General features: G+C 49.2%; 4 protein-coding genes across 10 annotated transcripts; 2 read left to right on the top strand and 2 right to left on the bottom strand.

Annotated features, from left to right (window-relative positions):
- Nucleotides 1-154: 154 nt before the first annotated feature.
- LOC117653109 (solute carrier family 23 member 2) lies at nucleotides 155-10,288 on the top strand. Its single transcript, XM_034398505.1, has 13 exons — nucleotides 155-482; nucleotides 812-1,300; nucleotides 1,381-1,539; nucleotides 2,608-2,768; nucleotides 2,893-3,134; nucleotides 3,230-3,356; nucleotides 3,631-3,899; nucleotides 4,004-4,129; nucleotides 4,468-4,604; nucleotides 4,690-4,837; nucleotides 5,458-5,537; nucleotides 9,140-9,395; nucleotides 9,528-10,288. The coding sequence occupies exons 2-12, from the start codon at nucleotides 1,094-1,096 to the stop codon at nucleotides 9,338-9,340; spliced, it is 1,857 nt and encodes a 618-aa protein (XP_034254396.1). The 5' UTR covers nucleotides 155-482; nucleotides 812-1,093; the 3' UTR covers nucleotides 9,341-9,395; nucleotides 9,528-10,288.
- Nucleotides 10,214-14,384, bottom strand: LOC117653101 (polypeptide N-acetylgalactosaminyltransferase 35A-like). 2 transcript variants are annotated; one of them, XM_034398479.1, is made up of 13 exons: nucleotides 14,252-14,384; nucleotides 13,913-14,071; nucleotides 13,590-13,832; nucleotides 13,366-13,513; nucleotides 13,117-13,283; nucleotides 12,907-13,037; nucleotides 12,566-12,822; nucleotides 12,370-12,487; nucleotides 12,139-12,291; nucleotides 11,824-12,066; nucleotides 11,655-11,756; nucleotides 11,431-11,562; nucleotides 10,214-11,343 (listed from the first exon to the last, which is right to left on the bottom strand). In XM_034398479.1, the coding sequence occupies exons 1-13, from the start codon at nucleotides 14,382-14,384 to the stop codon at nucleotides 11,212-11,214; spliced, it is 2,118 nt and encodes a 705-aa protein (XP_034254370.1). In that variant the 3' UTR covers nucleotides 10,214-11,211. The 2 variants fall into 2 exon arrangements, with proteins under 2 accessions (XP_034254370.1, XP_034254371.1); XM_034398480.1 differs by having other exon boundaries at nucleotides 14,182-14,323.
- Nucleotides 14,310-16,554, top strand: LOC117653102 (2-(3-amino-3-carboxypropyl)histidine synthase subunit 2). 2 transcript variants are annotated; one of them, XM_034398482.1, is made up of 7 exons: nucleotides 14,310-14,496; nucleotides 14,631-14,743; nucleotides 14,841-15,061; nucleotides 15,147-15,362; nucleotides 15,466-15,737; nucleotides 15,822-15,981; nucleotides 16,069-16,554. In XM_034398482.1, the coding sequence occupies exons 1-7, from the start codon at nucleotides 14,350-14,352 to the stop codon at nucleotides 16,380-16,382; spliced, it is 1,443 nt and encodes a 480-aa protein (XP_034254373.1). In that variant the 5' UTR covers nucleotides 14,310-14,349; the 3' UTR covers nucleotides 16,383-16,554. The 2 variants fall into 2 exon arrangements, with proteins under 2 accessions (XP_034254373.1, XP_034254372.1); XM_034398481.1 differs by having other exon boundaries at nucleotides 15,463-15,737.
- Nucleotides 16,555-16,838: 284 nt separating this feature from the next.
- LOC117653100 (RNA-binding protein 33-like) lies at nucleotides 16,839-23,575 on the bottom strand. 5 transcript variants are annotated; one of them, XM_034398476.1, is made up of 16 exons: nucleotides 23,440-23,575; nucleotides 23,023-23,245; nucleotides 22,441-22,531; nucleotides 22,114-22,253; nucleotides 21,981-22,024; nucleotides 21,704-21,880; nucleotides 20,440-21,623; nucleotides 20,223-20,352; nucleotides 19,951-20,084; nucleotides 19,787-19,840; nucleotides 19,234-19,437; nucleotides 19,092-19,136; nucleotides 18,457-18,990; nucleotides 18,257-18,379; nucleotides 18,022-18,162; nucleotides 16,839-17,940 (listed from the first exon to the last, which is right to left on the bottom strand). In XM_034398476.1, the coding sequence occupies exons 2-16, from the start codon at nucleotides 23,034-23,036 to the stop codon at nucleotides 17,803-17,805; spliced, it is 3,153 nt and encodes a 1,050-aa protein (XP_034254367.1). In that variant the 5' UTR covers nucleotides 23,037-23,245; nucleotides 23,440-23,575; the 3' UTR covers nucleotides 16,839-17,802. The 5 variants fall into 5 exon arrangements, with proteins under 5 accessions (XP_034254367.1, XP_034254369.1, XP_034254365.1 ...); XM_034398478.1 differs by lacking the exon at nucleotides 23,023-23,245 and having other exon boundaries at nucleotides 20,440-20,675; nucleotides 21,585-21,623; XM_034398474.1 differs by lacking the exon at nucleotides 23,023-23,245.
- Nucleotides 23,576-23,577: the final 2 nt, after the last annotated feature.

Genomic DNA, 23,577 nt, shown 5'->3' with positions numbered 1-23,577 from the left:
CATTCCTGTGCAACTTCAATAATATCTCGAGGGGACGACATCTTCGACGATTGAATTGGCACGATTCTACTGCTGGATACGATTCTTGTTTCCCGTCGAACACGGGCCCGCTACGTTTTATCTGTCCAGTCCGTCTTCACTCGGTTCAGCCGTCGCGGCCCACAGTGCCCCCGCAGCTGCCGGCAGCGGCAGCCCCGCGTCGAGGCGAGGCGGCAGGGCGGCAGTGTCGTGGTATCAGCAGTCTTTGGCGTTGGCTTGGTTTCGGTTCATCCCGCGGGTCGGGTCAGCCCGACGGGCGGCAAGGCCAAGTCAAGTCAGTTCGAGTCGGAGTCGACGCGGCCGCCAGTGATCGCCGTCCCGTCCTCGCGGCTGCTGCGGGTTGGTGTTGGTGGCGCGACGACTGACGAGACGACGCGGGCGCGACGTTCCAGTGACGTTCCAGTGACGGTCCAGTGACGCGACGAGTGCTTCGGTTCGGGACGGTGGGTACGAGGGAAGTCCCCCCGCCTACCACGCGGCTGGGCAGCGGGGCGGGGCCTTGCGGTGCAGTGCGGTGCAGTGCGGACAGTGCCTGTTTGAAGACTGACATGTTTGCTGGAGATTGCAGTGGGGCGGACGTCGCGCCGAATACGCAGTGAAGGTCCGCTCCCACCGGCGGCCTACGCCGCCCCCGCCGCCGCCCCTACCCCCGCCCCGCCCCCGATCGCGCTGGTGTCAACACAAGTGGCACGCCGCCCGCGCCGCGCGACGCCCACACTGCAGTACGCCCGCGCGTTAATTGCCAGGTGCTTGGTCTGCTTGGTGCCGACAGGGATCTGCTGCAGCGCGGTGTTGTCGCCAGCGCCGTCCCCACCGCGGCCTCACTGCCCCTGGCAGGCTGGGGCACACCGCCCCCCGCCAATGGGTCGCGCACAATGCACTCGCGGCCCTTTAGGCGCGCGGCGCTGCCGGAGAGGCCACCGCGACACTGATATCCCCAGTGCCGCGGCCTCGGGTTCAAGCGCCCCCCTGGTATGGACGGCACGCGACGACGCCACCCGGATGAGTCACTCCACCACCACCAGCTCGACGCGCGGCGGCCGGCGGTAGCGCCATGAGGACGACCACGGTGCCCACTGCCGTCGCCATGGACTCGGACAGCCCCGCCCTGCTCCCGGCCGTCGGCCTGACCGTCGCGATGGCCTCGCCGCTCCGCGAGAAGACCAAAGTCCCCGAGGAGGCCGACGATGGCACGCCGTCGGGGTTCGTGCTCCTCGCCCTGGACGCCGACACTAAGTGCGCCGCCGAGGAGGGCCTGGAGGTGAGCTTGTCGGGCTGGTGCGCGTTCTCGGAGGTCCTCGCCACTCTGCTCGGTGAGCACAACGTTTGTTTCTTGAGCAGGTGCGCGTTGAGGTGTGCGTCGACGGGGCGCGCACGGCGTCCGCGGCCTCCGCAACGACCTGCGCGTCGTCCGCCGCGGCCGTCGCCAAGCCCCACCAGCTGCTCTACGGGCTGCACGACCAGCCGCCCGCCGTCATGCTGCTGCTGCTCGCCGTGCAGGTGCGCTTCTCGTGTGAGCGCTGCGCGCCGCGGCCGGCGGATCCGCGCTTTCGCGGTCGCCATGACCGCCCTCTTACTCTACCCGTCCCCGCGCTCCCCGCTGTCGCTCAAGTTCATCTGCACCGCCATCAACCGCGCAAGTGCAAAAGCGTGTACGGCTCGGGGACACGTGGTGATGGGTTTACTCAAGATTGTGTCGCAGGGGTGTGGGGCGGGCGGGGCGGGCGGGGCGGGCGGGGCGGGCGGGGCGGGCACAGTGGCGGGTATGACTGGAAGCGGGGTGTCCACCTTTTTGGCCTCAGGCATCCGGTCGGTGGCACTGTTGGGTGATTAACCTGGCCCGTCGCAATCCCCATCCGCCCCAACGCTGGAGGGAGAACGCATACTCTCCTCCCATTTGGGCGGATAGTGCTCCCCAGTCCCCAACGCGCTGTCTTCTTTTTGAAGCGGAAGCAGCATATTTGAGTCGCATGTGGCGACTCTGTGGGTGTCTCATCGCTGTCGAGAAGGAGACGGGGGCGAAAGGGGCGGGAGAATCTTGCTCCGTTTGGTAGCTGGCTGATAAGCGGCGTGATTATCGGCTGGCTTTATGTCGGCCTCGTATCGGGGCGGGGCGGGGCGGGGCGGGGCGGGGCGGGGCGGGTGCCATTTTATGAAGCTCGCCCATTATCGGAGTTCACTGTTCACGCCCTGCCGCCCCGCCGCCCCGCCGGCCGGCGTTTCCGAGTAACGCGTCGTGACGCGCCGCCGTGACGCCTCGCGGCCGTGCCGCGGTATCGCCTTACATCGGCATCGCGAGCGCCGCGCTGGAACCCAATCGCGCATTTAGGTTCCCTGATATGGGCTGCCACATGTGATAGCCCTCGCGCCTCGGTCCGAGTACCGCCAAGGCGTCATTTTTCCTCTCTTCGCGCCTCATTAACGTTGTTTAACGTTTTTAAAAATGTTTTTGGTTTTGTAGAAGATGATACCCTCACAAACATACGCAGAAAAGTACAAGACACATTAAGGTGTCAGCTTGATTTTAACCTCGAGTCCCGAAATGAGCCCTTTAATTTTTTGGCGCAGCTCTGCTTCCTGGCCCTGCTGCACTGCGTGCTGCTGCTCAACATCCTGTCCCCCGCGCTGTGCCTGCACTCCGAGGACCCCGCCCGCGCCGAGCTGCTGTGCCGGCTGCTGCTCGTCTCGGCCGTGGCCACCATCCTCAACAACACGTCCTTCGGCGTCGGGTGCGCGTCCCGCCGTCCCGACTCATTCCGCCGCTCTGTCTCTCTCGCACTCACACGGGACGCCGCATGAGTGCGACAGAGACAACGTGAGGTCTAAATCAGAGAATGCGTGCATCTTGCGCAGGCTGGGGGTGGTGCAGTCGCCCTGCGTGGCGTCCGTGGGCGCGGCGCTGCTGGTGGCGGCGCTGGGCCACGACCAGGGTGACCGGGACGAGGACGCCGACGACGCCACGCTGTGTCCGTCGCTGGCCGACCAGTTCGCCATGGGCCACGAGAACATGAAGCCTTTGTGGCAGCCGCGCGCGCGCCGCGTCCAGGCCACCCTGCTTATCGCGTCCGCCTTCTCGGCGGTGCTCTCCGTGGCAGGTGCGTACTGCGTACTGTACTGCAGGCTGCCAGCCTGCAGCGCGAGTTCAATTACCCGACACACTAAAAAGATTTCCGATTCCCTCCCGACGCAGGCCTGCCGCGGCTCGTCGCGCGCTTCCACACCCCGCTCACCGGCGCCGTGGCCACCTTCCTCAGCGCCCTGCCCCTCGTGGGCTACTGCGTCAACGCCGCGGCCGGCAACTGGACCGGGGCGCTCTCGTAAGTGCGGTCGACGCTGCCCTTCAGCGTACAGGACCTGAGCCCCGTCCCGTTCGAGACCCAATGGCCTGAGGCCCAACGGAATCCCGACTTGAGTTCATCTGAGTCCTGTGAGGTCAATCCGGGTCAGGTCTAGGGGTTGGGCCTCAGGTCGGGCCCACAGCCATCGGGGTTGCACCGCGACGGGGCTCTTTCCTGCATGCCCCCTTGTGGCAGCCTGGTAGCATGCTGGTTGTCCGTTTCCGTTCCGCTACACTGTTGGCATCGCTCACAGGGGCGCGCTGGGCGTGCTGCTGTGCGGGCTGGCGCTGCGCTGGCTCGCCGTGCCCGTGGCCGTGTGCAGCGTCCGACGGGGCGGCCTGCGCGCGCGCATGCTGCCCGCCGTGTCCATGCTGGCCGTGTTGGTGCCGCTGCTGGTGGGCTGGGCCACCTGCGCCGTGCTCACGGCCACCGGCCTGCTCGCCCCCGACAACCGCCTCGTCACGTCGGACTGGCGCGAGGACCGCGTCCACGCCCGGGAGGTGTTCGCCATCCCCTGGCCCGGTGAGTCCTCCCTCTCTGTCGCCCTCATGAGCGACCCTCATAGCTCCGAGAGAGGCAGAACGACGAAAACGCAAGCTGCAACGACCCCCTTTCCTCTTGCGCAGCGCCCTGGGGCTGGCCCAGCCTGAGCGGGGTGCCCTGGGTGGTGGTGGCCTCCTCCGTGGCCGCGGCCCTCGTCGCCAACACCACCTCCAGCCTGACCACGTTCTACGCGGCGGGCGCCTCGGGCGGTGAGTCACAGCACAGCGACACAGCCTGTGTTGCCAGGAAAGTGCGCAAAAAGGAAGGAGTCCAAACCGTGGTCCAAACACACAGGTGTTTACTAACAGCTGTGACGAGGCGAGAAGCTTCTGCCGACTTTCCTGGCAACACTGCCTGCGGTCAGCTGGTCAACTCAGTTGCCCTCCGCTGACCCGAGCGCCTAGGCAGTTCTGTTACGCGCGCGAGCACGTTGGGTTGCCTACCCTCCGGGCGGCAGGGTGCCCGTAGCCCGCGTCGCACAGCAGCCCGTTGGGCTGCCTACGCGCGAACAAACAAAACCACCTTGTTTATTTTTCTGTCCGTCCAGGCGAAGTGCCGGGCGGCCGCGCGCTGGAGCGAGGCACCCTGGTGACCAGCCTGGTGGCCTTCATGGGGGCGCTGTGGGCGGCGCCCGCGCTCGTGGGCGGCGGCCAGGAGACGCCCGGCGTGGTCCCGCTCACCCAGGTGAGCACGATGGCGCGCAGCGCGCAGGACGAACGCGACTCGCGGGATGATGTGCAGGGCTGTGACGCAGGGCCGTGTGTTGCAGGCGGGCCCGGTGACGGCGGCGCGGCTGGCGGGGGTGTTGCTGCTCATCGTGTCCTTCCTCCCCGTGCTGGCGGCCGGCCTGGCCAGCGCGCCGCAGCCCCTCCTCGCGGGGGTGGGGCTCGCCGTCCTGGGGGCGGGCTCCGGCCAAGGTGAGTCAGAGGCGGATCTTTGGCAAAGTAGCACCGCTCGGTCTCTCTCGCATCCTTCAACGCCCTATGAGTGCGACAGAGGCAGAGCGATGAAACGACTCCTCGCGATCACCCTGCAGGCCGCGTGCTCGCTCGTCCGAAAATAGTATGGCCGTGTGTACCGAGGCCGATAAGTTCGGGACTTTTCTGCGCTGCACGCCGCCGATTCAGAGTCCGAGTCCGTCGACCTGTCTCTCTCGCGCCCATACGGACGCGCCATGGGTGCGAGAGAGAGAAAGGCTTCCCACTTCAAATCGCTGCTCTGTTTGGCTCGGCCACGCCGCGAAGCGCCGCGCTGAGAATCCTGATGCCGCCAGATTCTGAAGGAGTGTTTCTTCGCTCTGTCTCTCTCGCACCGCTACGGGCCGCCCCATGAGTGTGACAGAGACAGAGCGACGTACGAAACGCTCCTTTGGAATTGCTCGCGGCTGGCCGCGGTCGCAGAGGTCGAAGGACCCCCCGTACGCCTTGGCCAGCCACAGGCCACAGGCAGGAGGCGGCGGTGGCGCGTTCGATGGATGCGGCGCCCGGCTACCCTGTCCAGTGCAGCTGCCTAACCCGGTGCGTGTGTTGTGTTCCAGGCCTCAAGTACTTGCGCGGGGTCGACCTCAAGTCGCCGAGGACCTGCGTCGTGCTCGGCGTGTCCGTGCTCACCGGCCTGGTAGGTTCAACGTGTATCAGTGCAATCCCGAGCCGTAGACAATGCAGCAGCACAATGGCTCCGGCCGCCCGTCTGTCTGTCCGTCTGTCCCGCACTGCGACTCAACCCGCCCCCGTCCGAATGCACCCCACCGTTATCTGGCGCTCTGCAGGCTGGCTCCGAAACGCCTTGCCGTCTCGTCGCTCTCGCTGCATGCGTGTGAGAGAGACAGAGAGCGACGCACGCAGTGATCGCAGTGTTCCGTCCGCCCCACGCTCTCGTCGGCTATCGCCAGAATTTTCTAGTCCCGAGAATTGACGCCGAGGCTCTTTTTATCGGCCGTCGATGCGACCCAGAGACACGCTCTGTCTCTGTCGCACTCATCAGGCCCGCCGCAAGGGTGCGAGAGAGACAGAGCGGCGAACCGGCAGCCTGCCCGAGGTGGAGGGCTGTTCCCGGCGCAGTCGTTTTATTTCAGCTTGGCGATTTCCTCGCCTTCCCAAGTTCCCGCACTTTCTTTGGCTTCGCTTCCTCCCCGTCGGCGCGTGGAAACCGCCGGTTCTGCGCCAGGGCCTGCTTGTGGGCGAGCAGGAGGGGCTGTCTGCGTTGATAGGTGTAAAGAGGGTAACCAACGGCACACTGGGAGTGAGACCGTCCTCTGCCCTTCCCGTTGTTGCCTCTGGCCCGAGGCCCACCCCTAAACCCCAACTTGAGTTCGAACGGTGTTGTACTTGGCCTGGCAAGCACTGGCGCTTTCTTGTTGTTCCCGTGGACTCTGGTGACCCTGGCCGTGGCACCGCCACGCCGTCGGCCGTCGGCCTGTCGTCCTGCCGGAGCGGACTGGAGCGGACGCTACGCGACGGTGACGTCACGGCCAAGCACAACAAAGCCAGGCAGGCGCGGCGGCGCGGCTGACGGCCGGCCCGGGGTAGTCCCGCCCCGCTGCACCCCGCTACGCCCCGGCCCACCTTGACGTCGACCTGCGTCTGCGTCGCACTTGCGGGGCACAGTGCCATGGCAGAGCGCTGTCGCTGTCGCGCGTCATCGCCATCGTGGAGGGCTGGACCAGCTGGACCAGCTGGCCGGCCCGACCCGGGGCAAGCGGGGCAAGCCAAGCCGGCGGGGCCGCGCGGCCCGGCCCGTACGGCCGGGGCCAGTGTTTTGGACTTCGCTGGAAGTGTTGTCCAGTGGGGAAAGGCTCATAATCTGGCTGTGTTCATATTCATCGCACTTTAGCACAGCCCGTCGATAGTAAAACAGCCGGGCTGCTGGCTGGCTGGCTGCCTGCCTGCCTGGCGGGCGGCCTGGCAGGGCAGTGGCCCAGCGGCAGGGAAGTCCCAGGCGGGCCGCGGACGCCGCGCACCGCGAACTTCTTCCTTCACCCCTACGGCCCGTGCGGCCGTGCGCGCCAACAACGAACTGTAACCAATTATTGCGACGGCGGCCACTACGTAGTCGCGAACACCGCGATCGCGATCGTGATCGTGATCGCGATCGTGATCGTGATCGCGATCGTGATCGTGATCGCGATCGTGATCGTGATCGCCGCGGTCGTGAACGGACGCGTCAGAGTCCGACTGCCACCGAGTGGTAGGGGAGGCGCGTGTTTTATTTTCTGCGCTTGTGGACTTACGCACTTCTCTGGGCGGAGGGAGGGGAGGCGGGTCCAGCGTGGCATGGCGGCATGGCGTGGCCCAGCCAGAGGCGAGATCGCCGCCCCGCTTGCACTCTGCCCTCCTTTCCCGCAAGGCCATTGCTCGCACATAGAATTAGTAAAACGCTGCCCCCCTCCCCCACTTTCAGAGGGAAAAAAAGATAAGACAAAAAGGGTCTGGGAGTAGTTAAAACGTCGCTACGTTTGGGGCAGGAAACATCATTCATTGCGTTGAACTGATTAGACTGAGAGGGAGGCGGGGGGAAGGGGGGGGGGGCTGGAGTTGCCCTAGAGCCCTACATAGGGCTCTAAGTCCTCTTAGGTAGATCTAGGGCTCTGGCATTTGGGGGCGTTACTTATGCTTTTATTAGGATCACTTTATTATGGGTGCCATGAGGCTGATGTCGTCCATGCAGCAAGTGCGCTTTCCGCGACACATCCCCTTTAGTTTTATTGCTCTCAAACTAATCTTGTTCCACGAACCTCCCCAAATCGCGTTTTTCCAAAGCGCTTTTTCCGACTTTGCCCTTGCCTACCCCTGCCCTGCCCCTGCCCAGCCCTGCCCGCCGCCGGCGAGACGCACGGATGACGTGCAACGCAGCCAGCCGGCGGCGGCGGCGCGGCGGCCAGGCAGGCAGCCGGTCCAGCACCTTCTACAAAACTCCGTCGCCGTCTCCGCCAGCCACCAGTCCAGTGGACCGCAGTGCCGTGGACGCTCGCCGCCCGCCCTGCTCTTCGCCGTGCCGCGCCGGAGATCACTGCTGTTTGTAAACACGCTCGGTCACGGCCAAGACCGTCTTCGCCTTGCCACCCTCGCAGCCGCCGTGCGTAGCTGCGGCCAAGTTCTCGACATCCTCCACCCCGGGGCCCTCTGGTCCCCTCCTGCCGCGGAACCGCGTCGCCGCCGCCCCGCAGGATCGCCCCGACGACGCCCCCCGCGCCGCGCCGTTGAGACGCGGCCGTCAACACCTCCACCTTGTCGTCCAACGTGCATATGCAAGGCTCGGCGCTCGCCTGGTCCCTGCTGCATGCGCAGCCCAAGGAACACGGCCACCTGACCACGCGCCTGGAGCGCTCCTGGCACGGCAGTGTGCTGCTACTGTTCGACCACTTCCTCGAAGCACGCGAAGCTAGTCCTCGTCATGGACGGTCTGGGACTCCTACTGTCTCTGTCGGCCGCGTCCGTGTCCTGCCCTATGCAGATGGGCTGGCAGCTGGCCACCTTGTCTGTGACGCCGCCGCGGCCCGCGCGCGGCACCTGCGACCCCAACAAGTGCCGGTACGCCAAGCAGCCCAAGGACGGCAAGCACAAGCACTGCCGCAAGCACCACCACAACCACGCCGATCGGAAGCACCGACGACACCGCCACCGCGCCGACAGGGCGGACAGCAAGAGCGACAAGGCGGACATCACAGCGTCCCCCAGCACACTGTCCAGGTCCTCCTCGACGTCGACGGAAACCATGTCCTCAGCGGGATCGACGCCCGGATCGAACAAAGCGTACGTTCTCTGCCTCTCGGTCTTCGTGTTCTCTATCTGTGAAAAGAAAGTGGGTTTGTGGCCAGCGGTCCGGATGTGCGTTCTGTTTGCCGAGAGGGGCGCCAGTGTCACTGTCCCAGAGTCGCTGTGAAGGGGCGCGGGCGGTGCGGGTGGCGCCTCAGGGTGGCGCCCTAGGCCCTAGGCCCCAGGGGGGGGCTGCCTTTCCCACGCGATAAGCGCGGCGCTCTGTTTCCCGCCCCTCGGATCCGAATTTGAACCATTCTGTTCACCTCCCCACCCCGCAATCAGAACGTGAATCCCCCCTTTTCCCCCCAGCGTTCCCTCCTGGTACTTCCCCGCTCACCGGGAACGGGTTAGCCGACTCGACGGTCTCTTGCGGTGTGCTTGCAGTGTTCCGTGTGGCCGTGGGGGGGTGGAGGTCTGCCGTTTCAACGTGTTAACCTTGTTGTCTCCTCTTTCTGGCTGCAGACTGTTGCCGGGCGCTTGGGGCTGCCGGCACTCTCCGCTAACGCTCGGCTGGAGGGCGTGGACGCGGTGGCTGCTGGGGTCGTGGCGGCGGGTCCGCTCGCCGGGGCCGCACTGAGCCTGGTGCTGGAGGCCGTGCTGGCCGTGCTGCCGCTGAGACTGCCGCGAGGATTCGGACGAGGACTCGGCATCCCGACGACGTAGCAGTGCGTAGCAGCAACAGCGACCTGGGCTCTAGGCGCAGTGACGTCGCAACCAGGTCAGTATTGTCTTCACCTCGGATTTTATGCTGCAGAAAAATTTGCGGGGACCCTGTGTCATTAGCACTGTTTCCGCTATTCCATCACTTTGTTCAATATTTTGAACACAGTGTTTTTATTTTTATGTCCAGATAATCGTCAAAATCTTCAAGCTGCGCCGTCAATTCAGACATCATAATCTGGTAACTTGACACGAAGAGAATTCTTCACATTTTGATGGTCGGTGAGCGAGGTATGGGAAGTGTAAATAATTTTGACTCTGACAATCTGTCTTATATGGAAGTAGCTGTAACATCGTGACAATGTTTTGCTAATCGAGTGAACTACTGCTGTTGTTAATACGTACAAGAGTTTTTGACATTTGTGATAAATTGCTTTTTGAAGCATGTTGTATATATTGTAATTATTTATTAAGAAGCAGTGGATGAAAACTAATTTAGTGGTTAGACAGGCTTTCTTTGTGTTTTATTAATGCTTGGCCCTCAGCAAACTGTTTGAACATAACACACCTTAGATCATTCCTAGTTCAAATTCAACATCGTATGACTTGGTCTCCTGTGAATTTGCTTTTTCCCACTGGAAAAAAGAATTACTGACTGATAGAATGAAAAAGGGTGATGTGGATAGAAAAAAAATAATTACTTAACTATTGTACTTGTTCCATCCTCTTAGATGCTTAGTAAAAGCCTATTTATTTTGTATTTTTGTGAAATTGTGTAATAATGTGAAGCTTAACATGATCTCAAATACTTTGTAAAGAATTGTATTTTTATTTTTAAAAGAGCAATGTACATAATAATGGAGTTTGTTTCTACAATGAAATTATAAAGTATCTATATTTTTGTAAGAGTATGTTCAAAACAAATCAGTTCAATAAAAGAGTGCACATACACTGCCGTCCATCACTTTCCTCTTGAAATAATACCCAGTAATCATGTCAGACTAAGTCATGAATCTAAAATACAATGTTGCTTCCTCACAGATATACAGTAAACACTAAAAAAAAATAAGAGCTGCCAACAAAATAAAACCTTTCACAGACAATATTTTTCAAAAAATATTCATCACAAAAGAAGATACGCTACCTAATCACAACCCAACCATCAATTAAACAACATAACACAGAAAACGAGATTGCACAGTGTTTGCAAGACTGTCCCAACATATTCAGGGTATTTCGACTGTAAAGAACTACTGTATATAAAAAGCGAGTTTGCGCTTGTTGTGTCGTTGAGGCCCCTCACCACTCCTTGTCAAACCCAAGGAAAACAAACACACACACAAAAAAGGCTTGCTCCGTGCCAGAATTTGCTAGCTGCGGCGTGTTTCGGGCGTAGACAGACAATACTTGCACTATTGATGGGTGAGGGGCATTAACGTACCAAGAGAGCGTGAACACACCTAAATACATCATTGGTTAATACCTATTCGGCTGTTGATTGATCATGTAAATATATAAATGAGGTTGTCTTTGATTCAATAAGGATACATAACAAGACATTGATAAAACGTAATATCAATAGTAAAGTGAAAAGATTCTAAAACAATAAAAACAAAAACAAAAAATGCATTTGTATAAAGACAATTATAATATGACTAATAAACAAGAAAATGGCAAAAATATATAAAAATTAAAAAGTGATAAAAAACGCACACATGTGCAAAATATCATTGCGTATGAGTATCAATAGTATTGAAATTGCAAGCACACAGTCCTACAGAGAAGACAAGGCATTGATTGTGACAAGACATATTTCTTGTAGGAATGCTTTAAATCAGTCTTTTTCACAGCAAACTGATGTATTCTCTTCATATCTAAACTAATAGAAGGTCCCATTCATGAAGGCCCTTGTTAGAACAGATTTCGAGAGTGAGAAGCTGGCCTTTGCTTGCAGCTGGTGCAGCAAGACATAAGCCAGATGCTAAGTTGTAAACTGGTGTCTTTTTCTGTAATTTTTAAAACATAAAGAATTAATAAAATTCAAAGGCCTCCTCTTGTATTTCAATACAATCATAAATGGAAATTTTACTCACATGTCCTCTTTTCTTCCATTCCTGGTTATCGCCCATCTCATGGCACTTATAAAGCCTTGGGAAATTGTCTCCAGCCTCCAAACATAATAGTTGAGACAGAACTAACTCACTCTTATCAGTTTCATACCATAACTGGAAACCAAGTGGTTTTTTTTTGTGTACAAGCCTTCATTAAAATGTGTAGAAATAAAAAAGGAAAAGAATGGGCATGGAAGTCACCTCACCTGGTTTGGTGCTCTCATACAAGTTTTGAGTAAAAGACGTGCACCCTTGGTCTTCACATCTTTTTCAGATGTCATGCATAGACTGGTGTTTGATAAGCGAATCTGCACAGAAAAACATTATTAAAATAATACATTTAAAGCTAGACAAAAAATAAATAAATAAACAAACCTGATATTGATCGATATAGTTGCGCTTTCGTGAATGCCATGGCTGATACTGTTTTCTTTCCAAAGCTTTCCACTTCTTTTGCAAACGACTCTTATCATCACTTGGAAGGATAAGTTCTGGGTAGACATTATTCAAGTACCATTGAAAGTTGTGGCAATTAAGGCGATTTCGGAGTACAATGCGCTCGTTTACATCACCAAATGGATACTCTCTCAAGTGAGATCGTTCTTTGAAAAAATATTCCTAGATTAAAATATCAAATATATTATTGCAAAACCAAACACAAAGCAGTGGTCATTCATGATTTAAAGATACCTTATATTCGTCCATCCAAACCATTGCCACTCTCAGAGAGTTTCGAGTCATGGTGTCTTCACCATCAGGAGACCCATAAGGTCTGCGTCGTCGAAAAACATGGCCCACCCGAGAGCAAGGTATAAGTTCTAAAGAACCTCCACACATCCAAATCTAATAGAGATAAAGAGATCCCATTAGAGGAAATCAAAGAAACAGGGTCACTAATTTTGAGAGGCAACCAAGACATACCCTGAATGATATTTCCAAATTTTCTCCACCCCAAATGTTCATTCCAGAATCATAAGCACCAAGGTCAAAAAAGTACTTCCGGTCCATGGCAAATAATCCACCTGCCATGGTTGGTGACCTAATTTCAAATTATTTGAGTTCAAGGTAAAGTAATGAATGATTTGCAGGATTTATTTATTTTATCTTTCATTCTTACTTGATAGGTTTCACGAAGTCCTGATCACTGGCAAGGGTACCAAGAGGGAGGTTTTCCCATTTGAAATGTAAACCCCAGTTGAATCCTCCACGTACCAAGGGAGAAGCATTGTATTGAAATGTATCAGCATTAATGATGTCGATCACAGGCATCACTACGGCAGTGCGATTGGGGCCTCCTTTCTCAACAATCCTTGACAACAATGGCTCCAACCAAACTTCATTGACTTCAATATGACTATCCAAAAAGACCAAAATCTAGAACAGAAAAAAGAAAAAGATGAAAACAAGAAGTATGAAATTAAAAAAGAAACTTAGATAAGGCATGCTTAGCACACATACATCTCCAGTGGCTTCCTTCGCTCCAAATGTTCTAGCACGCATTATTCCCTCCCGTTGTGGAGTCTTTAATAAAACTACTTTATCCGGAAATTTTGTTAATACATATTCTCGTAAGCGGTCATGTACTCCCTCTAGAAAAGAAAGCTTACAAGTGATTACGATATGTTTTGAAATGGAACCAATTCCTGAATAATTTCTACTAGAGGGTACCTAGGTCACTGTGGTCATCAATTAACAATATTTCATGAAGTAATTGAGATGGAGTTCGATCCAAAATACTGTGAACTGTTCTAAGAAGGGTTTCGTAGTGCTCATTGTAAAAACAAATAACAACACTGGCAGTGGGTAAATTTTCCTTGTACTTAATACTTTGACATCTGTAATTGAAGAGAAGCAATTAAAACCACATGTTGCCAAGGAATAAGAAGAAATACAGGCCACATCAGTCTCCTTACTTACAATTTATTCAGAGTATCGGGGACCTTCCGATGCAAATCTAGGTTTTGGCTGACCAACACATTAAAAGCAAAGTGCTTGTAGCCATTGTCCCGAAGCTGTCGGTCTGCATCACTCTTCACCATGCCCAACTCTTCTAACACACTATTACCTAAAAACATTAATGGGAAGTCAATGAAAATCCATTTGAGACTGCAAAAGTGTTGTCAACATGGAAATGAACTCACTTTCAGATTTATTCTTAGGCAAGACAGGCTTCAATTTCTTAAGCAGTCTATCACTATTTTTGTAACCATATTTATTTGCTTTGTTTTGAATCGCATTATTGGGAGACCATTTGCTTTCGTAAGGCAGTTGTGGTAAAAGGTCTTTATTAGTCTCTAAAATGTTAGAAACTTGATTTTCGGCACCAATTGGACTCCATAACACCTGGTCTGACTCGTTGAGAAATACTTTCCGTAAATTGAGACCTGTTTCAACATTGCAAATCTACATTATTCTTTAACATTTGGTTGACGTGATATTTAAATGTGATATAATTTGTAAATACCTGAGGGTGAGACAGTGCTTAAAAAGTTTGTACGGTCCGACTGACTCAGATGGGTATATAGGTACAGGCTGACCATCCATGTAGCAGAAGCAAAAAGGATTCCCAAAAGAAACCAAGAATACCTTCTTCCATTCGCCATTTTAAATTGTGTGAAGAATCCTGAAACGAGCAAAGTGACACTTGTCCTTAGACATTTTAGCAGACAGAAGTAGGGTTAATTCTTGACACATATATATGACAGCAATGACTCTCAAACGGGTGATACCCACTCAAGCCAAAAAGATAAAGTGGAAGATTAACGTTTTTACAGCGGTTTTAATTGTTGCCAAAATCATTTACCTCTCCTCTCAAAACCGAATAACAACAAACACAAATTAATGTCTTGTTGCGCAAAAAACCAAAACACTGTCCCCCTCCCCCCTCCTCCCCCGTTCAAAATGGCAGCTTTCAGCAGTGATGGACAGCGTTGCATTGAGCAACAAGTCGGACCAATAAATGTTAGTCCAACTCCATTGAACGAACTTCGCAGTGCCTATGAATTAGATCGCTGTGATTCTTGGATTCAAACCAACCATTACTCGAAGGTATTCACACGTTTTCTTTGCGAAGTGTACAGGTTATGTTTACTTGTTGGGCCTGCTATGGTCCCACCAATCCAATTGTGAGCTTCTTTTTCTTTTCAATCTTGTCAGTCGTTTCATCCATTCCTCTTTTCTAGGTTTGTCTTCAGTTCCCAGATGAGCTATTATGTGATGCACCCGACATTGTTCTTATCCTGCAGAACTCCTCTGGGGCCCACTGTTACATCCTTGGTGATACTTCTTATGGCAGGTGTGAATAAGTTTGAGTTACTCTTTCTTCCTCTGACATAGCATTTAGTCGTCAAGGCATATTTTGTAACTCTTGATTGCTCCCATCATGTTTGCAGCTGCTGTGTCGACGAAGTTTCTGCTGAACATGTCCAATGTGACGGAATTATCCACTTTGGTCATGCATGTCTCAGCCCAACTAGACGACTCCCTGTTTTGTATATATTTCCTAAAAATCCATTTGATGTTGAAAGGCTGTGCAGTGCCGTGAATGCAACTTTTAAGGACAGAAAATCAAAACTTCTGTTTATTTATGATGTTACTTATGCTCACAAAATAGGTTATTTCACAATTTTCCTCTTTCTTTAACCAAAGTTAACATTGTTGATTTTGTTTCCATTATTTCCTTATTTTTTTTTACCCAGATGAAGTCTACGATACTCTGTCATGTTTATATCCAAATCTGGTGACTGCCTACCCAAATGTGAGTAGTTGCCATACCAAAGAAGGGAAAGAACAACAGCAAGTATGCCTGGGAAGTCGATTTTGTATTCCAGAAGGAACATCTTTGGATGATTACAATGTGTTATTTATTGGCAAGGATGGCCGAACATTTACTAACTACTTGTTAGAATTTGGTGGTAAGTCACAGTTCTTTAACATACCCTATGCGGAAGGTAGTCCCATCACTACTATGCATTTTTGTTTTTAATTCAGATATTTATTTCTTGTGTTTTACAGCAGACTGCAAAATATTTCGCTATGACCCTGATGAACCAGTGTCAGTTATTGAAGCAGCAGATGGAAAAATTAGCAAGTTCCTTATGAAACGTCTCCATTTAGTTGAAAGGGTAAAAGATGCAAAAACACTGGGCATACTTATTGGAACTCTTGGTGTGGATGGATATTTGGATGCAGTTGATCAAATAAAGAATCTCGCAAAGAAAGCAGGAAAAAAGACATACATATTTGCTGTTGGCCGTCCAAACATTCCTAAATTAGCAAACTTTCCAGAGGTTTGTGTCTATCTAAACCTTACAGGTTACAATTGTTTTTATTTTCAATGAATGAAAGGCTTCCACTTCATTCAAATTTTACAGATTGACGTTTTTGTCCTTGTTGCTTGTCCTGAAAACTCGTTACTGGACTGGAAAGATTTTTATCAACCTGTTGTATCTCTTTATGAAGTTGAATTGGCCTGCAACACTCTGCGGCAATGGTCTACAAAATATGTCTCGGATTTCCGGCAACTTCTTTTGGGTAAAATGTCCATGTTACCATACCTCACCAATTACTTTGACTTTCTCAGAAAGTGTAATTTTTCAGTTTTATCTATTACTGTTTCAGGAGGAAAAGACCATGTACAGCTACCAGAAATTTCGATGGAAAATTTTTCAGATGTGTCATTGATAACGGGCAAAGTTCGTAATGTAGATATTACCAATATTGCCAGTGCTGAAAGTGATTCTTCTAACCGAAGTATCACAGATCGTGGGGATCTAACAGTTTGCTTGAGCACAGGAAGTGAGTTTTTGGTTAATCGGACTTGGCAAGGTCTGGAACAAAATTTAGGCCAAAATCCTGTCGAACTAGCTACTTTAGGCAGGAGTGGTATAGCCAGCAGCTATCATTCCGAACCTGTGCAAAGAGATGCTGATTAATTTTTCATTGCCCTTCAGGACTGTTCAGTGCCATACTCTGTATTTTTGTCTTTTATTGTTATGATTTGTTGTTTGACTTTGATCCCCTCACTAAAATATTTACATATATCAATTCAAATTATAGCTATGTCTATTTCAAAGTAGGGGTCTGAATTACAAAACTATTGATCAATATTGACTTTTATTTTTCCCGTAAGACCCATTGGCGGCAAGTTACCCAGTGGGCCGAAATATGTAAGTGATTTGTCAAAGGACTTAACTGCTTCATACGAAACTAAGCATGGTTGGCTGCAATCTATTTATATTCCTTGAGGATCAAGAAATCATTTGAACTGCACAGCTTCTTCTTGAGTCAAAATAATTCTAGTATGGAATTTATTCAAATCTTTTGAGAAAAAGGAAGGTTGTTTTCATGCCAATGAACATGGCAAGATAAGAAAAATGATAAGGAAAACATTTTTGTAAAACAGATATCTTTACTGTCGCCCCTGTCAAAGTAACACTATTGCTTGGATGAAAGTACAAACCAAATACAGAGAATTGATAGCACGTTCGGAAAAATAAAATATAAAAATAATAAAAATAGAAGATATTTTTTAAAAGAAAAGCATGAAGTTAACTCCAATACTGCAGGGTGATAAGAATAAAATTAACCTGCCATCCCGCACAGAATAAAAATATTATACCAGTAATCTTTGAAAGGCCACTAGAAGGGAAAATCCACAAAGATTAACAATGAAGAGAGCACTCTGCTTCTTTTCATATGATAATTAACATCTCAGTAAAATCAGATGAGTCAAATATAAACTTCAATTAATCACAGAGGTCTTTACACCTACAAGAAATCTCATAAAGAAGTCCAGTTCACACAAGGAAAGGGGTACAGATAAAGCAGGGACATACTCAAGAATAGCTTTTCGGGTACAATAAGAATTGCAGACAGAAAATCGTCCTTTTTCGAAAAGACAAATACTTTAACAATGCTGATGTCAGGGAAACAATTATTTAGGAAACAAACGACCTAATGAAGATGATAAAAACAACAATAAAATTAATGCAACAGATTATTATTATTTTCATTTCATCAGACTTGTAACAGCATAATCTGAGACAATCACACTTAAATTCATAGGTAATGTATAGAGAAGTTTCTCAGCTCGGGTGATCCTGCTGCTTCAACAAGTACAAAAGAAGTCTAAAGAAGAGATTGATCACACGAAAATGTAACAAGGATTACAGATGATACCAGTGTATTTATATCCCTTTCAAAAAACAATAAACATTATGTGCCACACTATCATTATCATCTTGAAAGCTTGGCATTTTAGACAGTTTTGGAAGCTGAAGGAGATGCATAACTTCCTTGGTGGCAATGTGTCATGACTCTACAAACTTGTTCAATAACATACATTTCCATTCATCAGTCATTCACTAAAGAAACTTTGATTAAAGATAGATCTATCATTTTTCGTTGATATCGTTTCACAAAAGCAGATGCAGCCTCCGTGGCAGCAAAGCGTATTAAAGCTCGCTTCCTTGCTTGATCTACTTTTATACTCTGAAATGTTGACAGAGAGCACAACTTTAGAATTAATATCTAGACAGTATGTACTATTCTTCAAAATCATCTGAGACTTACCTCAACCCTACCAATACAATTGCACATCATTCGCAACTGTGTTTCATTTGTGCTGTTTGCTAAGTTTTCAACAGACACTGACTTTGCAGCTGAAGAAAGGACATCACTACTCATACTACTTGATTCTACAGAAGCGCCGGTCTAAAAACAAAGTAAAAAACAAGGAAACATTAATACAAGAAAGACAAACACTGTAGAACATTTCAGAAACATTTCATATTCCCTCTCCTCATACCTCTTGCGAAATCTTCACACTTCTTTGAACACCACTGTTGCTTTGGCTATGTCCACCTCGCATAACAACAATTCGTCCAACTTGGCCACCCCGTTGAGGCACACTGCTGGATACGGCACTTCCCTGCAATCCATTAAAAAATTGTCATAATGTGACGGTAGACAAGGAAAAGTAAAAAGCTGAATGAAATAAGGACTTACAGCAGATCCACTAAGCACACTTTGAGCCTGAGGAAGTCTGGAAGTAGATCCCTGAGTGGTGACTTGGGTGGTCTGGGCCGCAGTTTGTGTGTTGCCCAGCCTTTCATGGATCTGTGCTACCTGCCCCCCTCTTCCACCACGGGCTTTGACAGCTGCAACTCTGCCTCTCACAGCCCCTACACCTCTACCCCTCGATGGTCGACTACTACTAGCTTCACTTGATACATTACTAAAAGGCTGGTTTTGCAGCTGCTGCTGTGATTGTCTCATTTGCTCATTTCTTGAATTAAATAAACAATTGTCCTGATTTCTATTAACAATAGTGGGTATGGTTTGCTGCTGACAAGGCTGTACAGACAACACAGGTCTGTCATTCCCAGCAGAGGTAAGTTGTTTGCTAACAGTCGATGGATCAATTTCTCTCTGTTTCTCCAGGGCTGCTTTTCTTCTTCGCTCTTCTTTTACCTGTAAAAACTTCTCACGAAGTTTTTTCTGTTGTTCTATTTTTTTGCGGTACTCGCGAGTTTCCTCGTCCTGAAAGGGGGGGAAAGTACAGTAAAAATCAAGTGATTCTTGTGTTACAGACTGAAAAAGTGTTACTGTAATTTTTAAAAATTAATCTGCATAGGACTTACTTCATTTAAATTTTCTTCTACTTTGGTACCTTGGATATCTTTTTCCTTTGAGAAATAAAAAATAGAACTCCAGTAAGATTAGATGAATAGGGGAAAAAAAGGCATTCAAACATTATTACCTCTACAAAGAGACACAGCTTACCTGTTTTGGTTCTAATCTAACTTGTTTACGAGGCACCACACCTGGAGAAGAAGAGGAAGATGATGTTGATTCAGCTAAGGACCGTTTTGGAGGAGAGTGGATTTGGTTTCTGAAATGATGCTGTTGACTCATCTGCTGGGTTGATTGCTGCCTTGGAGGTTGGCGCAGCAATTTCTGATGACCTCCATGCGACTGGAAAGATTCCTGAATAATACCATGATAACACAGAGGTGAAATGAAGATGTGGGAGCATAGAGAAAGGCACAAATTAATTTTAAGAAACTTCTAAAGAAAATCTCTTTTAACTCCAGCTCAAGACTACTGCAATTGACCACATAAATATTGTCAGGAAGACTACATTTCCACACAATTATTCAAGCAAGGGTGAGAATGTTGTGCATTTACGGCACTCCACTTCACTTCCACTATGTGGAACATTATTGTTAAGAAATGACTGCCTCTATTACTTGATCAATTATTGTGTAAGAGAAAAGTGAACTAAGTGTTTTTTTTATTTGGTTTTCTTTAGAAGAAAGAAAAAATGTCAGCTTACCACAGGCTGCTGAGGTGAGCCTCCAAAGCTATTGTGGTGTTGGACAAGGTTTACCTAATTCAGAAATGGTTGAAAATGAATGGTTTCAATTGAGTCTTAAAGTCCAACCACTGGGGAAACCACACAAGAGTCTACATTACAGCTAAAATATCACAGCAACTCACCTGAGCATTTTGGTTTAGGTTTTGAGGAGTTTGGCTCCAGTCTGGAGTAGGGCCATGGTGATAGTTCAATTCGTGCCCTGTTGGGCCATTATTGTTATACTGCAAACTTTCGTTGTTGTTCCAAGATGTTCTCCCTAAAACAAAAATAGGAAATATCCAATTTTTAAAACATTAAAAGAGTTGCAAAAGGTGAAGTATAACTAAAAGAGTGCTTTGACACTTGTCGGATGAGGTAGTTTTATTCCTAGTTTTAAGGTCTGTTCAAACCTTACCCTCATTTGGTGGATACACATTCCCTCGGAAATGTGGATTAATGTGGATCTTAGTAGGCATATTTGGTTGGAGGTTAGAGTCAGAATGCTGGGTGTTGTAAATGACTCTTTGGATAGAAAACTGATCATCCTAGGAAGATAAGATTATAATAATAAATATTAGAACTTGGAAAAAGTAAACAATGCAAATGAAATGACCATTAAGACATCCCATTACCTGATTTGTTCTAATATAGGATAGATTTTCCTCCAACATATTAGCATTAAAGCCAGAGGACATTCCACCTCCATTCTGAGCTAAATGACCAAAACCTCCATTCAGATTTGGGCCAGACCCATGTCCCATAGGTCCTATATTCGAGTGAATATTCATGTTAGAACCCATGTTTGGATGACCGAAAGGAGAAGCCACATTAGAGGGGGCCATTGGAGGTGGCCTTGTGTTTGGAGGCCCTATGTGAGGTGGTGGCACATTAGGAATTACTACATTAGGTCCAATCATGCTCATGTAAGCCATGTGCTGACCCATAGGTGGGCCTACATGTTGACCCATATTGGGTCCCATATTGGGTCCCATATTGGGTCCCATATTGGGTCCCATATTGGGCCCCATATTGGGTCCCATGTTGGGCCCCATGTTGGGTCCCATGTTGGGTCCCATGTTGGGTCCCATGTTGGGTCCCATATTGGGTCCCATATTGGGACCCATATTGGGACCCATATTGGGACCCATATTGGGACCCATATTGGGACCCATATTGGGACCCATATTGGGACCCATATTGGGACCCATATTGGGACCCATATTGGGACCCATATTGGGACCCATATTGGGACCCATATTAGGACCCATATTAGGACCCATATTGGGACCCATATTGGGACCCATATTGGGTCCCATATTAGGTCCCATATTAGGTCCCATATTAGGTCCCATGTTGGGTCCCATATTATGCCCCATGTTGGGTCCCATATTAGGTCCCATGTTGGGTCCCATATTATGCCCCATGTTGGGCCCCATATTAGGCCCCATGTTTGGTCCCATGTTGGGCCCCATATTCTGACCAATGTTGGGTCTCATGTTGCCCCTTATGTTGCCTCTTAAGTTGGGACCCATGGGTCTTACATTGGCAATCACCCTATGTGGATGATTGTGCATATTTCCGGGACGCATGCCCATGTTCTGATTAATTGCGCCAGGACCAGGTTGTCTAGGGTTCCATAGCCTTTGGCCATGAGACTGGCCGCGTCCACCTCGCATTGCTCCTCGATTGGGTGGACTGCCTCTTGCCATATTGCCGCGCGTGGCGCCACGGCCTGCTCTACCTCTTCCCCACATTCCTTTCTGAATTCGTGAAATACCTTGCATTTGATTACTGCTTTCGTCAGGTATCACTTGATCTGTTAAAAAAAAAGTATATCAATTAGGCACACAAAATTAGAAGTAAAAGGAACAACGGTAATGATTTGTTTCACCTTACCTAATGAATCTGGTATGTTACCATACTGTTGTCGATTTGCTTTGACAGGGCCCGAAGAATCGCGTTCAGATCGGAAGCGGCCCCTAATCCCTTCTTCGTCATCATCATCTTCTTCCTCTTCTTCATCTTGAGGGATGCTTCTACTGGGTTGGCAATCTTCTTGAGAGGTAGAGAATTCTAAAGTCAGAAAGAAGAGAGTTAGATGAGTGTTAAGTGTACAGCAGTATTGTATGTACAGTAAGATAAGTCCAGTAATTGAATACAATTGTATTTATACCTTGAACTGGAGATTCTTCTTCAACATGCTCCCTTTCTCGAGTGCTGGAAGGCAAAATAAAAAAAAACAAACAACTATTAATTTAGAGACAGACTAAATTTAAAATCATTGTCAGGTTCTGCCTAGACTGTACCTATGGCGTGGCGTCAAATCATATGTAGGTTCAGTGCTATCTGGAGCCCCATAGTCACTATCTTGAATTTCAGTATCAAAATCGTCCCGTACTTCAAGATCCAAAACATCCTCAGATTCTTCAAGAAGACCATCATTGTGCTGCAAGTATGAGAATAAGAACATGAGACAAATTTGTCAATCATCAACAAGATTGTTTTCTTTAAACATCAATTCAATAAGATAAACAAAAAACCAAAAGAGGTGAGAAAATTACACCATGTCTGAGCAAGCACTGTAGCTTCAAAATAGAAAGAATAAAATAATATAAAAGAACATTTGGATTTACCTCCTCTGCATAATCAGCTAAAAGAGCCTCTTCATCTCCTTCGCCGAGATCATATTCCTCATCTCCATCCTCCTCTAACAACTTGTCATCACTGAAAATGTTCAATTCGAAATTAGTTCAAACAATAAACAGACACAGAAAAAGTCAAGGAAATGTTAAAGCAATTTAAATGCCAAAAATCAGCACGAAACAATGAGAATATGTCTAAAATAGGTAAGTTGGCTGTTTGTAGCATCAATAAGTTAGGTTAAACTACAAGTTGACTAGAGAAACTTTTTTTAAAAAAAATGAAGTAATGGGTGAATTTTAAAACAAAGCCTACCAAGTATCCATGTTCAAACCGAACCACATCCATAGAATGCCATAAATATGAAGGTATCCTCGTAGAAAGCGATTTTTTAAGCTGAGAAGAAGGGACTTTCGACGAAATTACAAAGAACGAAAATGACTTGGGGTTAAGAAATAAATCACTAAAACCACGTATGAGAGAAAATCGTCAAAATTAAAACTGAGCTAAATTGATTCTTAGATTGACTAGTGACAGTCAAAACTGACAATTTTGTGTTAAAACGCGGGCCTTACTTTTCGTCCGACATGACGACTTCTCACTTCAGTTTATAGGTGACATTCATATTCATGTTGGGGGTCGATTACGGCGGCGTTTTATTCGGCAGCACTACCGCTCGCGCTCGTGAACACACGGTTGGGTCCGGCCGAAGCTCGGGAGCCAACCAGCGGCGAGCACGGGTCCGACAGAAGATCGCGCGTTTTAACTCACGCCCGTAATCGGCTGCAGTGTTTACGTCTGATTTACAAGGAACGAGGAAGGATTGACATTCGATGTTTTAGCTGCGTCTCGGCGGCATTTAAATTATAACACGCAAAAATTATCATCCGAGGTTCTGAAAGTGTGTATTATTGGTTAAATTACTCGTACAGGGGTTATGGTTCGTTCGCGATGTAAACAAACAGTTTTTGAAACATTTCTACGTTACTAACCGTGGCAGTGCGTTAATTTGAATCCATACTGAACAATCAATAGTAGTTCTATTATTATAACAGCTCATAAGGAGGTGACAGCTCAAATTTCCTTATTACAAGCCAAATGTTTTTACTACTGCTGATTACGATCGTGAG

Source organism: Thrips palmi, unplaced genomic scaffold (genome assembly GCF_012932325.1).
Source record: "Thrips palmi isolate BJ-2018 unplaced genomic scaffold, TpBJ-2018v1 HiC_scaffold_8, whole genome shotgun sequence".
Taxonomy (NCBI): Eukaryota; Metazoa; Arthropoda; class Insecta; order Thysanoptera; family Thripidae; genus Thrips; species Thrips palmi.
The sequence above is the reverse complement of the archived record's forward strand: the minus strand, read 5'-3'. Positions and strand labels throughout refer to the sequence as shown.